This window comes from Patiria miniata, unplaced genomic scaffold (assembly GCF_015706575.1).
Source record: "Patiria miniata isolate m_02_andy unplaced genomic scaffold, ASM1570657v1 HiC_scaffold_24, whole genome shotgun sequence".
Classification (NCBI taxonomy): Eukaryota; Metazoa; Echinodermata; class Asteroidea; order Valvatida; family Asterinidae; genus Patiria; species Patiria miniata.
The window spans coordinates 8666659-8682212 of record NW_024037063.1 but is presented as its reverse complement, the minus strand read 5'-3'; the positions used below and the strand labels follow the sequence as shown (position 1 = coordinate 8682212).

Genomic DNA, 15554 nt, shown 5'->3' with positions numbered 1-15554 from the left:
AATTGCCATCACTGTGTAGGGCCTACTCAGGAAAACACCACAAAAATCTCTGCACAATTTGTCATTTACAATGTAAACTCAATGCAATTAAATTGCAAAAGTTTTTGCTCTGAACTTGCACATGTTGTACGTAACAGTGAAACTAATTTTTGAATTTATAAGGGAATAACTACCACCAGTATGTGTGGTTTTAAGCATGTACATTTAAAACCAGCTAGGGGCATGGATGCGATAATGGCCTCGGCCAAACCCATTATCCGCGACCAGGCTCTCAGCCGGTTTTTAAATGTACAGGTACATGTACTTGTTTAATACTGGCCAAGCACATATTAGGCCCTATGTATTTTCCGTACCTTTCGGTCAAAAATCAAAACAAGTCAAAAATTCACAAATTTCAACGATTTTGTTCAACAGTTTTACCGGTACTTCATGCTTTGTGAAACACCCCTTGGGCCATATCAATGGTACGGTACGTGCGCGTGTAGTGCTGAAAATCTTTTTATGGAGATTGGCACACACGCAGCGCATACTGCGCGATCGGGGTGCAGAGCACAGCAGTACAGGAGAACGTGTTTAAAAACCAGCCGGTGTTTTATCAGCTGTTTAAAACCACCCACGTGATGGGCTCTCAACCAATAGGAATGGGTAAACTGTCTCGAGTAAATGTGGTTTAAAGGTAAACCAACTAAAAACAGAGGTACATGGGTATGGTAAAAATGTACCAGTACATGTAATAACAGGCATGCAACTTGCAAGAAACAAAAAACGAGGAAACTCCAACCTTTACAAGACTTTGTACAGTGTTTTTCAATATTTAATGGCATGAGTGTGAAGTGAAAAACGAGGAAATCAGCTGATCCGAGGAAAAGTTGCATGCCTGTAATAAGTTCATGGAGCTTTTCTCGATGCACAACATTGTGCAACATTTTCTGTGATCATTTTTACGTCTGCTCCGTCGGGATGTTTTTTTAGATTGTGCCAAAAACAGGTGAATGCTCAACACCACTGCTTTCAAGCAGTTTACTGAATTTCCTGTTGACACAACTATGGTATTTCACAATGTGCCACTAGACTATTTCAAAAAATGTAATTTGCCTGATTTACGTGGTGATGCACTTTGACCAATAGCTGATCCATGGAAGCCAGCATACGTAATGTATGAGTCACATATACCAAGAAATGACAAAGTGGTTTAAGATAAAAATAGAAATGAAATTGACAATACCACTAAATACCGGTAGTACAGGTGATCATGTGAATGTTGTGGAATGAATTGTTGTACAAATAATGAATGTTTGTGAGTGCAATGGTAAGAATAATTTCACGATTCCACAAGGCGAAGCCGAGTGGAATGGAACATTTCATCTGTCAATGGAACATTTCATCTGTCACCGAATGAAATTATTCTTTCCATTGCACGAACGTGACACATTCATTATTTGTTTTATATAACACCTGAATAAATCCTTGTCATCTGCTTGGTTAACTTTTGGTTAACTTAACTTGGTTAAAAACTGTTTAAAAGTTCGACAAGTTCATCATATTTATATTAATGCAAACTGTTCAACAGGTTGAGAACAATCATATTCAATGCATCTCGATTTAAACAGCGCCACCACTAGCAGCAGTGACACCGTGCAATAGAAGTTCTATTCACTGTGCAATAGAACTTCCATTGCACTGTGCGCTGCGCGCCATGCGCGCTCCGTGCGTTGGTACGAATAATTCAATGACATGTGATCAACGATCCACCAATCAGATGACGGGATTTTATTCAGGTGTTGTATAAAAATACCTAGTATATTGTACCAAAAGTACATTTTCAGCTTGTGTTCATGTCCATTGAACATGTTGAACTTGTAATGTTTTAGGTACATGTAGATTTGTGTAGTTTTTGTATAAAAAAAAGCCTGGGAAAGAACTTTCCATCCATGCAATGTTACAACTCATCAGAAAATCACTGCTTTACAAGAATCTTTGTGGTCAAAGACAAATTACAAGTTTTAAAACTGAATATATTCATCCTTTTTTTTAACATTCAAAATAGTAATTTAAGTAAAGTCTGTCACGAGCCAATGTGGACGATCAGGCCGGCGTTTATCTCCGGATTTACATGTAGTAGCATGAAATGATTAGGAGAATATTTCGACTCCCCCTGAATGGGATGCTAGTCAATCGCAGGTTGTTTTCCAGCTAATGCCGGTAACCATTTATACTCCTGGGTGGAGAGAGGCAAGTGGGGGTGAAGTGGCTTGCCCAAGGACACAAGATATGACCAGCAGCTGGATTGGAACCTCTGACCCTCTGATCATGAGTCGCAAACCCTAACCACTAGGCCACACTTCCCAAAACAAGGCTTCAGGTTTACACACAATATGATTCATGCCAAGTAACTTTTTGAATTGGTACTCGTATCATCTAAATTAATCACATGTCCTTGTTTTTGTCTGCAAAACATGTTTACTTCATGGTTTACAAATAAGACGAAGACATACATACAAAGCGTACACATTTAATGAATTCGTTTGTTAGCAAATGCAGCACTTGATTTTCTCTGTAATTGCATCAATGGATCAGGTGCACAGCACTTTGGGGATCTTGTCTAATCACGAGGATTCATCCAAAGCAATCAAGATGTGCTGCATACTTGCAAAACACTCAAAACTGATTACCGGTGTGGCCAAAAAAAAGTCTTTGGTTTCTGGTATGGAGCTTGCCCATAAAGTGGTGCGGCGACGCGGCTTCCCCCCCCCCCCCTACTTTTTTTTCTTCAAATGTCAGCTGATGTTGCAGATGATGATGCTTCGATCCCCTTAAAACTCTCAAAAGTATCCTTCAGGGTGGAGATTGAGGTGACCTCAGTACATGCAGTAAGGCAACAAGGCTTGAGAATTCTGCACCCACTTATGACCTTGACCGACACGAACATTCTTCGGGAAATTTTGATAGTCAAGACAAAAATCAGAGAAAACAGCAACACTGACATTGGGCCTAGCGCCTGTGCTGCAAGGCTGGTCGTTAGTCTGCTCCCTTACATATTGCGCTAATTAAAAAGCATTTACACATTCCAGATACACGACCTTCACGAACCCGGGAAATTTTGATAGTCAAGACAAAAATCAGAGAACCATAAAGCAACATTGACATCGTGCCCAGCGCCTGTGCTGCAAGGCTGGTCATTTGTTTGCTCCCTTACAAATTGCGCTAATTAAAAAGAATTTACAGGTTCCAGATACACGTCCTTCGCTTCCACACACATGTCTGGCTTCCACACGCACAATCACAAAAATACCAGTACAACACCGTTTGCAAATGGTACCCGACTATTCTGTGCAAAATATATGGGAGCCTAGAAAGGGTTACATCTCGATAGTCCGAAGTCCCATTGGTCCAAGGTCCATTGGTCCGAAGTCCCATTGGTCCGAAGTCCCACTGATCCGACGTCCCATTGGTCTGAAGTCCCATTGGTCTGAAGTCCCATTGGTCCGAAGTCCCATTGGTCCGAAGTCCCATTGGTCCGAAGTCGCATTGGTCCGAAACATACCGGTAGGCCTAATACTGTTTAGTTCCACTTGTTCAGGTTGACTGACCCTAACCCTAACCCTAATCCTATGGGACTTCGGACCTATGGGACCTTGGACCAATGGGACTTCGGGCCAATGGGACTTCGGACCAATGGGACGTTGGACCAATGGGACTTCGGGCCAATGGGACTTTGGACCGATGAGACTTCGGACCAATGGGACGTCGGACCAATGGTACGGTACTTCGGACCAATGGGACGTAAATACCAATGGAATGTATAGAGCAATGGGCCGTCGGACCAATGGGACTTCAGACCAATGGTACTTCGGACCAATGGAATGTTGGACCAATGGGACGTAAATACCAATGGAACATATAGAGCAATGGGCCGTCGGACCAATGGGACTTCGGACCAATGGTACTTCGGACCAATGGGACATCGGACCAATGGGACGTACATGTATGTAAATACCAATGGAACGTATAGAGCAATGGGCCGTCGGACCAATGGGACTTCGGACCAATGGGACTTCGGACCAATGGGACTTCGGACTATTGAGACATCCCCGAAAGGCCACATAAAGCTTATACTTGCTCGTAACCCAATCTAAAAACACGTTAAAATTGTGCAGCAGCAGGATTCCAGTCGAACCAGTGAGTTTGGCGGTTTTGAGACATCATCTTACCGGTACCGTACATTGAAAAAAAAAACTTTTTAATTTTGCCGACGCCCATGGCTACGGCGACGCGCGCGCATACCAGAAACCGGAGCCTTTTGTTTGGCCTAAGTACACATCTGGGGGGGGAGGGGGTGTGCTGCTTCAAGCATTGCCTTTTTATGCAGGATTCATGCATGAATTTGCTAAAATATGAAATTCTCAATGGAGGTTTACAATATACCGTATGTGGGGAGGGGGGGGGGAGAGGCTGGGGATCATTTCTAAGAGTAAACTACTGGAAATCTTTAACTGAGTGAAAACTTTCCTTCCTTAACCCTAACTCCCTAGCATGATTTACTAGGAAGCATACCCATCCTGGCAAATTCCAACACCATATGGGAAACTGCATATATATATTTCTGACTTCGATTCTGGAGGTGTGCCAACCCAATGTAAAAGACTGTCAGTTTAGGGGTACTGTACCCATCCTGACAGATTCCAACAAAACATGCTGTTGGGGTTTGATGGGTTGAGTTCTGTTAGGGTTAAAAGGGAGAAAAATAAATTCTTATAATTGTACATTGTACATGTACCGATAACTGCGTGGTTTATAATCACTTCTACTTTATTGTGCATGCTTATTGTCACAATATTGTAATTTTTTTAACGTGTGTACATGTGCATATGTACATGTACACAATTTTTCAGGGATCTCAATTTCAAATCAAAAGTTGCTGAATCATGTTTTGAATTGGGCCTGAATTCAGCATCCGAGACACATTCTCACTGAGCCGATTGCAGCTATGCGATGTCGCGCACTGATCCGACGAATTATAGCAACCGCGCGTGCGTGTGCGTCGTGCCAATGCTTACGCACGCTTTGCCGAATAACAAAACGAACTGCTAATTTAAATTTCCTACGGAGCGTCTTAAGAAGCACCGTTGGAAAGGCCTTCTTTCATTGATTACTTCAAAATGATAGCTGGCAAGAAAGAATAATTTCACAGGGAGTTTAGTCCCCTTACTATCTTTCAACCAAGTATGTTTTTCAACAATAATTACGCCAGTTACTTTTTGGACAGCTGCAAATGATGGACTATAGCTTTAACAGCTCCATGATTCTTTTCGTTGGTAAGCACTGTTTTATCTATACTTTTTTTCTACCCAATTGATCAGTGCTACGCAGCAAACTGATGTTTTTTTTATTTGACCATAGCATACCATACCAGATACATTGTACAAAATTTAGGAAAGTGATCAAATAAATTGTAAAACAAGACAGTGTAAAACAAAATGTGTACACTTCACATATAAAACTAAACCATTGGTGGAATTTCACCAAATGAATTCCCTGGTAAGTTTAACAAGACTTTGAAGTGAAAATAAAGCCCCTCCAGTTTCCCCGTTAGAAAAAAATATAAGTACAGTTGAAGTCTGGGACCACAACCCTTACCCCACAGTATACTGTCTGGTTTCTTGCTGGGTACTTTTGGGGTCCTCCACCAATCGCTGGGTATCAGTCCCTGTCTGTAATAATCCCACATCCAACGTTTCATGGTGTGCATGCTGCCTAGTAGCCTGCCATACCATCGTGACCATGTGGAGTCATGCCCCATCATGAAGGGTCCGATCGGGTCTCAGACCCAGATCCTTGCTTCAATCAAGCCAATCACTGTACTTGTTAGTGCAACTTAGCACCAGATGACACAAAGGAGATTGTTCAAAGGCTTTGAAGACCAAAACATTTTTTTCACACATGAGTACAAACTGTGCATGTATTGTTTGATAATTACATACACACTGAATAACCATCAAACTTGATACTTGAATCTCCAACTGAGTAGGCCTATACGTGATAATAGTGAGAGTTGTTCATGTTGACGCAGGTGTTTTCGGTCTCTATACAAGAAGGTGAACCACCACGATAAAGATCATACAAGTCTAGTTTCACTCAGATCTGATGACTGCAATGTCCATGATGCATGCCATAATCAAAAATGTAAAGCAGTTACTTGAAGTACCGGTGTTGAATACATACATGTACATGGCCTACATGTAACTGACAAAGTGGAAGTCACTGACTCCTAGTAACAATGAACAGTGGCTTAACTTGTTGATTGTCCTCTGATTCCAAAACAGTGAAGTTTAATCATCAATGATGGACTTGAAGCTCTTGGGAACTCGCAATTATGCCCCATTCACTGTGAATAACAGCCAAAGCTTGGATAGATCTGCTATCTGACAAACAAGCTGGAAGTGGACAGGAAACTGCAATGTATCACCGGTATCACCCAGCCAAAGCTGAACTAGACTTGCAACAGCCCATTACATGTCCCTGTAATTATATCACAACCACTTCAAATGGCAGCCGGTATTATACTGGAAGATGTGATGCGGCCAAGCAGATCACACGCCCCCTAAAAATACTTTTGCGTTGATACTTAGCCGGAAAAGGAGTGAAGACACTAATTTAGATTGTAGTCTTTTCATTCCCTTCCACTACATCAATTCATGAAATGTACAGTAGGCCTACCAGTACATGTTGTACAGAAAAGGAAAATGGGGGAAACAAATTGTCCCTCGTCGTCAAATTACACATCTACTGTACATGTACCGGTAGGGGTAGCACACCCCCCCCCCCCCCCCTTAACAACCGGCCATTCAGTCAGTTCCTTTCAATCCACCCCTCCCCCAAATATTTGTTCCTGGATCGGCCTGCTGGCAGCAGGTTGCCTGACGCGACACATGTACCCGTACAAACCATGTACATGTACTGTATACATGTAGAAAATCCAAAAGTACCGGTATAGACAGCTGTGCAGTATGTAAACTACAAATTATAGGCCTACATATATCGGTATACATAAACACAGACAAAAGTGATCAGACAATAAACCCAGATTTACATATTATGATGTCAACTGTTTAACGCATGTAGTGAGTTTTGGAAGGGGGCAATGCAGCCGATCTCGAGCAAAGCAGTGAGAATGAAAATATACAAAATTCTTTCAGAACATGGATAGTACACTCAGCTTAATACACGCAATCTACTTCCGTAACTGTTGGGACTACACATGTACTGGTACCGTATGTGTTGTCCCTACAGTCCACTCCCATGGTTGTATTATGGGGACCGAAGACGCTGTGGGGACAGCAGAAAGTCCTCATAACTCGGTCCTTATTTGCCTAACATAAACAATAACAAACTTCCCCTTTAAGCGATGACAGCCCGCCCACCAACAAGCCAACTGTGCATGCTGTTTTAAGCTACATACATGTACACACGTACATGACACAAAAAGTTCTCAACAAGTTAAATCTGGTATTAAATTGCTAAGTAAAATTTTAATTTATGTTCATGTGCTGGTGTGTACCGGTAATACTACTAGGGTTTAAACGTATGATACCGGAACATTGATTCTTCATTGGCTTTTTCGCATATTTGCGAAAAAGCCTTTGTTTTTGTTCTGAACTAGGGGGGGGGGGTTCTTCTTTTCGTGCCACAAATCCCATAGACTTTGTACACGATTTTAGTACACGCCACTTTTGGCATTGAACTTTGTCATACATGTACATCATTCAAATTAAGCATGCATTGTCGTTATAGCAAAGTTGTGTCCCGAAGAGTGACGTCATGATTACATCATCAGGGGTCACGTGACATCTTCACAAACGTGCATATTTTGAAGTCCTATATCTACAGAACAGTACGTCCAATTGGGTTGAAACTTGGTATGTGGGTAGACCGGGATGTGTTACAGATAAAAAAAAATGAGGTGACGTCATGTATGTACCACAGCTTGTTGACATGGATCAACCAATCAAGAACGAGGATTTATACTTGAAGATAAATACGTACAGTACATGTACACACTTCACAGACCATTTTACATTGGAGGTGTACCAGTATTTATAACCACAAGTACATGTTTATTATAAGATGACAAGGTGGTTTACAGTGTAGAGCCAAAAAAGCAAGTTTGTGGAGTGCACGATTAAACTTTATGATTTGATTTGACTTAAAGGGACACTAGGTCCTGGAACAGCCCAATTGGGCTACAAAACGCACTTTGAACGAGATGATGTTAATCGGAAATAACATTTGAAAGTAGGATATACATGTATAAACATCCACACAAGTATCCTTTCAAAACTAAACTGGGCGTTTTTGTGTTATTCCTGTATTATGCCTACGAGAACGAATTTCGGGATCCACTTTTGCGACCCCATAAATTTGAGCCGTTTGGATGCTATTTGTGATTTGGCGTTGAAGAAACCACAATTCTTTTGCATTGGTGATTGGTCACCGCTGTTCCCGAGACACACAACGTGTATATCGTACACTGTATGAGAACGACATATTCATACTCCGTCATGTCCGATGTAAACAACTGGTTGTTTTTTTTTCTTTTCTCGGGAACGGTAAGACATTAGGTTGGTTTCCTTTCAACCACATGTTTGAAATAGGATAAGTAAACAATCCAAAACATGAAATTTTCGGGGATTTCAGGACCTAGTGCCCCTCTAATATTTATTAAATAAACCTCAGTGGGGTTCCTGCATGTGTACATGTACATGTTACAACAATTACAGGAAAGGTTGGCACATCACATACATCACGTACATGTATGTAGTACTTACAGTGGTGACAGACAATGAGTACACTACATGTACAATTTGTACATGGTAGACACATGTTTAAAAGGAAAGTTTAGATTGACCATAAACATGCCACTCAATTTCTCTGCAGGGGTTTAAATGCGATGAAAGCTTGTTAAACACTATAGTCTGTGGAATATCCCCTTGCACAGCAAGAATCTATGATATAAGAGCAGATTTGGCGATTAAAAATTTGCGAGGTCTAGACTGCGTAAGACCTTGACCTCGAGATTCTGACCATTCAGCATGCGCCTTCTACATCAGGTCTTCGGTAACCTGTCTTAAGTTAAAAGCCAATGTCAGGTTTTATTAGATCTATGCCCGTTGTTATGGCATCCAAATTGACCAATCAAAAGGTTAGTCCAGATTTCGGAATGAAATGATGTCATGTCGACAAAGATTGGCTGGCTTGCGGGGGTAGCATAAATTTGCAAGCTTAGACGTTGGACGGGAGACAGAGATGGCTCCGTTGGACCATGGAGGAAGGCTCCTCCATGGTTGGACAATGGGTGATATTCAAACTCTGTGGTCTGTATCTCATCAGCATGACAAATGTGGTTTCGGTTGTTCCCATGTTCCATCCTAAAAAATCTTTCGGAAAAAAAATTAATTTTTTTTAAAAAAACTTAAGGTGCTGCCCCTATCCTAGTTTTGGTACATATAATCCTGCATGCCTTTTCAAATTATTATTTCTTTTTCCTTTTTTTTTTGGGGGGGGGGGGGGGCGGGAGGGGGGTACGTTTCAATTGGTTGGGGTAATTGCTCCGTCGTAAAACGAAGCCTAAACAGTGCAGCAAATGCAGACTAAACAGTTGAATGACTGCATGTACACAAAATAAAACTTGCAATTGACCATCGTCCCAGCCTATTTTTTTCTGTTAAAAAAAAATGTAGTTCAAAAAAAATTATATCAACCCACCCACCCCCCCCCCTTTTCTTTTAAAGAAAATATTATCCACACTTGTTTTCTTGGCCTGAGTTTCACACTTGTTGTCAAGTGTCTACAGCATTGTGGAGTGTAATGTGGACTCTTTGCAAGAACATGTACATGTAGATGACCACTTTTGGCAAACCAGTCCAGTGCCCATTTACACCAAGTACACACGACTGTGCGGGTATGTTTCAATTGGTACAAATTATATACCAGTGGTCTCCTTCACCTATCCCTTTCTCACTGTTGAGGAACCAGTACTTGTGCACCAAGTCCATTTGCAGCATGGCCTTGCAAGTTTCCGTGGCATGCCATCCTCAAATTTGTCATGACATTCACACAATGTGCAATAACTTGCAATCGTATCACATCATGCACCGCATGTATGTGTGCCACCAATCAGTCAATTTGATACAAAAGAACAGGCATTCATATAAAAACCTGCTCCACGTAACCACAGATGACGTGGAGGTATCACACACATGTTCGTCTGCACATGTACACTGAATGGATCATTGATTTTCACAAAGATTGAATAGAATACTGCCCACATGTAAATTGTGTACAAACTGCAATCAAACTCATGCCAATTACGAATGAACACTGTAGGCCTATACTTGTATTTTTTTGTAATGACATCACTGCATGATAATGTCCATGTGCAGACAGTTTTTATTCATCTTGAAACATTTAATTTGTTTGTCGAACGTCATGGATCTCCAGTAGATTCTGAAGTACATGTAGGCTGAATCCAAGTGTGTATGCATGAATTTAACCTTCCATGATACAAAAATGATGTACGTTGTACCGGTATCACCATACTGCCACAGAGCAAGGAATTTAATCTACCGTCCGTACACTATATGTACATACAGTATGTAGTTCTACCATTCCTTCCTCCATGGTTCTCCCATCTATTCCTTCCTCAATGGTTCTACACACACGTACAATGTACCGTACACGTACATATTTTTGCATTGATCATAGGCCTATAATTATAAATGCTTGTGAGCATATTTTCATTTTGTTTCCCAGTGCAAGTGCACTGTACAATACATGTACTGTATACATCATCATGAATATTAAAATGATGTACATGTAATAATACCATGATTACAGGAAATGTAATGGTAAAGATGGATGACTTTCTGGCAAGAGACCAATGAATTAGGTCAAGGACCTCATGGAGATGTGTGCAGGATAGGGGAATGTGCTGGGCAGAACAACGGAAAGATTCCCATGTCTGGCCATCACTTGTCACCTGTGCACAAACCCAATGAGACTGGTCTGAAAATTTCTAAGTGTTTTCTTACTCTTTAGTCTTAGTAAAAACTTCAATATTTTCCCTGCTAGTAATAATATTGACTTTTTAGGACATATCACTTTCTGATGGCTGATAGGTCAGTGAAGGGAAAAATAGTGATGGCCAGATATGGGAATTTTTCCAGAACAAGTACCGCAGAAGAAGGAAGATGAGTGTGTTAAACTGTTAATATGAAATACGGGTAGAACTTGAAGGCACGTGGGTGTTTTCTAGAAATAGGGGGAGAAGGGGAAATGCAAGTTCCCTTTCTTTTTTCATACTTACATGAACACCGTAGGCATTGTCGAAAGCCCCATATGACCCCACCACACTGATCGCACCAAGTGAAGTTTGAAAACACTGGAACAAAGTTATGCCCCTCCCCTGTTCCCTGGTGCAACAGCTCATCCTCGGCAACTAGCGACGACGAATCAGAGCTGTCGGAGTCATCCTCATCACCCAAGGGATTCCACTCCAGCCACGTGTTTGTACCATTGGCAGCAAATTCAGTCTCTGCAGCGGTGGGAATGCTTTCTTTGACTTTGGTGTGATTAGCCGAGGCGGACAGAGATGGGGAGGAGTATGATGCACTCCTTGGACGATGCCCGGATGCCTCAAGCGATGAAGTTGAAGAGTTCTTCCTTGATGGAGGTTTAGATTTTGTTACACTGCTGGACTGTTTGGTATCCGAGCTAGTCCCACCGCCACCACCACCACCACCGCCAAAGAAATAATTCCATATGCTGTTCCTGTGAGTGTGCCCATGTTCCTTGTGCTGGTGTCCGTTTCGATGTTGCACTGGTCGTTCAGCCGATTGCACGGCCTGCTTGTCGGCCAGCAAGCCGTTGATAGACTCCCCCGAATCGAACAAGTCCGACCCGGCAGAGAACCTTCCAGAGTCAGTTGACGAGACACTGGGATGTGACTCCAACGTCCTCAGCTCCACATATTCGGACATTTTCGTCCAGAGAGACGCTAAAAGCCCGGTGGAATTGGCGCTCGTTTCGTGGGCAGTATTGCTGTTGTTGGTGTTTCCTGTATGGGTAATGGTTGCTGGTTGGCTATGGCGTCGACCAGCAGAGTTCATGGATGACGTCGTTGTTTCACGAGCTGTTCCGTCAATGTCTGCAGCCCTCATAACTGTATCGTATTCAAAATCAAGGCTGAGGGTACTGTCAGGACACTGTCAGGTGATTTCCCAATCGATCAAGAGTTTCCTCTGTAAACACGAACTCACTATGACTTCACATGAATACAATGGCTTGATAATGACTCTGAAACATGTGGAAACCATGCGAATTGAATAAACAAAACAACATGCCGGTCACGTCTGGTTTGCACACCGAGAGCAAAACAATGGATCTTTGATGTAGGCCTATTTCCGAAGTCTAAGATACAAATCCTTGTTTAGTACAAGCATAGTGCAAGGAACAGGTAAAGGTAGATGCAGATTCAGACTAAAATCTCGTCCACAGTTTATCGCATTAACATACATAAAAATGATAAAATGATTGTCCTATTCATGCGTATGTATTGTATCCGGTCGATCGGACGCAGCGGAGCGGAGCACTTTTTTGTACGGGGAAATTGCCGCTGACGACCCGGCCGTGCACCTGAGTGCGCATGCATGACAACGTGGCCAAGAATTTGGTCTCCAGCACGCATTAAAAGATGAGTCATTATGTTCTGTATTGCGGCTGATGACTCATGAAAAATTAAGTCCAAGGGGGTCCCCAAGATTTAAAGACAAAAAAATGAGATCGTTGCTTCTTTTCTCTTCCATTAAATTTCAGATAACCAGAAAACCCTTAGCGAATAAATGGTATGTTCCTTTGGGGGGTGGGGGGAATTAACACACGCCGCCTTGCCTGTATGCAAACAATGGCGTGCTTTTGTTATTTTGCGGTCGCCTGTAATGCGATTTGCGGTTTCATCCAAAGGTCGGGAATTTAGATGATGTTTGCTTGGCTGTTCAGATGTTCAGAATACAACAAATCCTCTTCACCCTATGGAGGGCCATAGTCCAAAAGCCGAGCATACACTGGAGAAATTGTTAAGCGCCACTTCCGAGAATACTAGTTTTATAAAACTACGGGAAATTCTGAAAAAGGGAAGTAATGATTCACTGCATTTCCAGAACGGGGGGGGGGGGGGGGGGGGGGGGGGAGGGGGCAATGCATTTTAAGCCTTTTAATTTAAGTTAAATTCAAACAGAAGAGAAACGTATTCTAATTGTGAATATTTTAAATAAAAAGTGTATGTTGTGCCAAACTGGAAAGGTAGGCCAACACTTCAAAATAGAGGGCTTAGCAAAGAATGCCAGGAAATTGCATCAGAGAATGAATTGACCGACCTAGCTGAGGGAAACATAGAGATGTTTAAAAGATCAACAATTTTACTCTAAAAGAAAACCTTTCCAGGACTATAAATGTTCAATCTTGAGAACAAATTTGCAAGCGGTTTATAGCTTTATTCGAAAAACAGCAAGTTCAGCAGCAACTACTTGTACTTTGAAAATTAATGAGTTTGCAATCCCGCGAGAATTAGCCTGCTTCATCAAGCGCAGGCCCTGAATTTTGCAAATCAAGATGCAATACGTGGACTGTGGTTGGACGAAAATTACCAGAATACCAATTTGCATCCACGTTTGCAGCTGCTGCATCTACCATGGCAATATAAAAACATCATGCTTTCCATATAAAAGTCTCCATTCAAATATAACATAAATGGCCCGAGTTCACATTGTGCAAAAAAAACTGCATGTTCCGTCGTTTTAACTCAACTGGTGTTGTGCAGTGGTAATTCTAATAACCACAAAACACAAACTTCGAAATCAGACAAAATCAGTTCTAACGAATTAACAGTACCACCTTGCAAGGTTTATCAAGCAAACACAAGAATGCTCCTCTTTGAATAAATTAATGGCCCTCTAGTCGGATGTAACGTATACATTTTGTCACCCGTAACTGTGTGCTTTATTATGGGAGCTTAGGGGAGCATTGTAATCCTATATACATGTACAAGAAAACGCACATGTAAAAGTTAAGGTAAAGATGAACTCCTTAATTATCAGCTTCATTGAATGATTTTCACCAGTTCAAGGGGCTGCAGAGGTAGAGGTAGTCTATATAATAGACCATGGCGAAAGCATATAGACAATCCGTGGATATTACTGGTGATACTCAGACTAAGTTAGAGGGCGCTATTAAAAACAAATTGAATTAGATTAATCTTTTGGAACTTCAGCACTCAGACCCAGGAAATCCCAAAACACCCCTCACACTGGCACATTAGCTTGAATATATAATTAATACAACTTGCATGACCTCTGCTGAGCTTTTCTTTTGGTCAAAGTTCCCAAGACTAGATTTGATTCATTTTTGTTGTTGATGATCACTTCAATTGTACTGCCGCATGGCTCAATCTCATCATAGAGCCATGATATTACATTTACCACAGATCATTATCAGCATTAGGGAAACCAAAGTACAATATAGCTACACTACATCCACATTATAGCAGTTACTCAACAAGACTAATTCTGTTCTGTTCAACCAGTGAAAGTTTAATTAGATTCGGTTGGCTGGTGTTGAAAATAGGGTAACTAGTTTCATTTTTGTTTTCTCCAGTTAATACCATATGGTGTCAATTTCACCAGCATTACAATGATAAAGTGTACAAGACAGTGCAGGCTCCTTTTTATGGTAAATGTGGACAAACGTGTGTTCAAACACCGTTTTTGTCGGACACTGAAATGTTCAGAATGAAATTGGCAGGTGAACTGACAGTTAAAGGTACTAAAAAGTATTAAAAGTAACCTTTTTGGAAAATAACTTCCAGTTGCTTTGAGACATGTGTGTCCTACTGTCATTGACCTTGGCAAATAAGATGCAATTATATTTGCATAAAGTTAAATTCATCAACCGCACCAAAAATTGCAAAGATATTTTCACAAAGGCACTCGGCTTCCAATACTGTACAAGAACAAAATGGGCAGCTACAATTATCGCTTGTTGTTTTTCAAAATGAAAATGTTTTTTTTTTAATCAAAATGGAAATGGCAAGTGAACGGAATGTGATTATATTAAATAAACTTAATATAAAAAAAGTAAAAGTAACCTTTTGGAAAATAAACACTTTGGTACTGTTTTGAGATCTGTCTTCTGTTATGAACATGGCAAAAAGTAAAACAAAAGTAAAACTAATATTTTGGGAAAATAAATACTTTGAGTTATTCTTTGAGATCTCTGTCTCCTACTGTTATGAATGTGGCAAATGGTCTTGCTTGTATCAGTATATTTGCATAGAGTACATGTAGTATCATTTTCGAAAGAACATTATTGTTTAATAAATTCATCAACAACGGCTCTCTGATGAGAAAAAAAAGGCAAAGAAAAGAAATGTTTACAAAGCCACTTAGCTTTCAACAACTAAAAAAAAATTAATGGGCAGAACTACTGTCAATACATGTATTCGT

General features: G+C 41.0%; 1 protein-coding gene across 1 annotated transcript in view; it reads right to left on the bottom strand.

The window, feature by feature from the left end:
• LOC119731754 (ras association domain-containing protein 1-like) overlaps window positions 1-12710 on the bottom strand; it is a 30324-nt gene extending 17614 nt beyond the window's left edge. Inside the window, exon 1 of the mRNA XM_038204994.1 lies at window positions 11363-12710. Within this exon, the coding sequence (XP_038060922.1) occupies window positions 11363-12215 (853 nt within the window). The 5' untranslated portion in view covers window positions 12216-12710. The remainder of the gene's footprint in view (window positions 1-11362) is intronic.
• Window positions 12711-15554: the final 2844 nt, after the last annotated feature.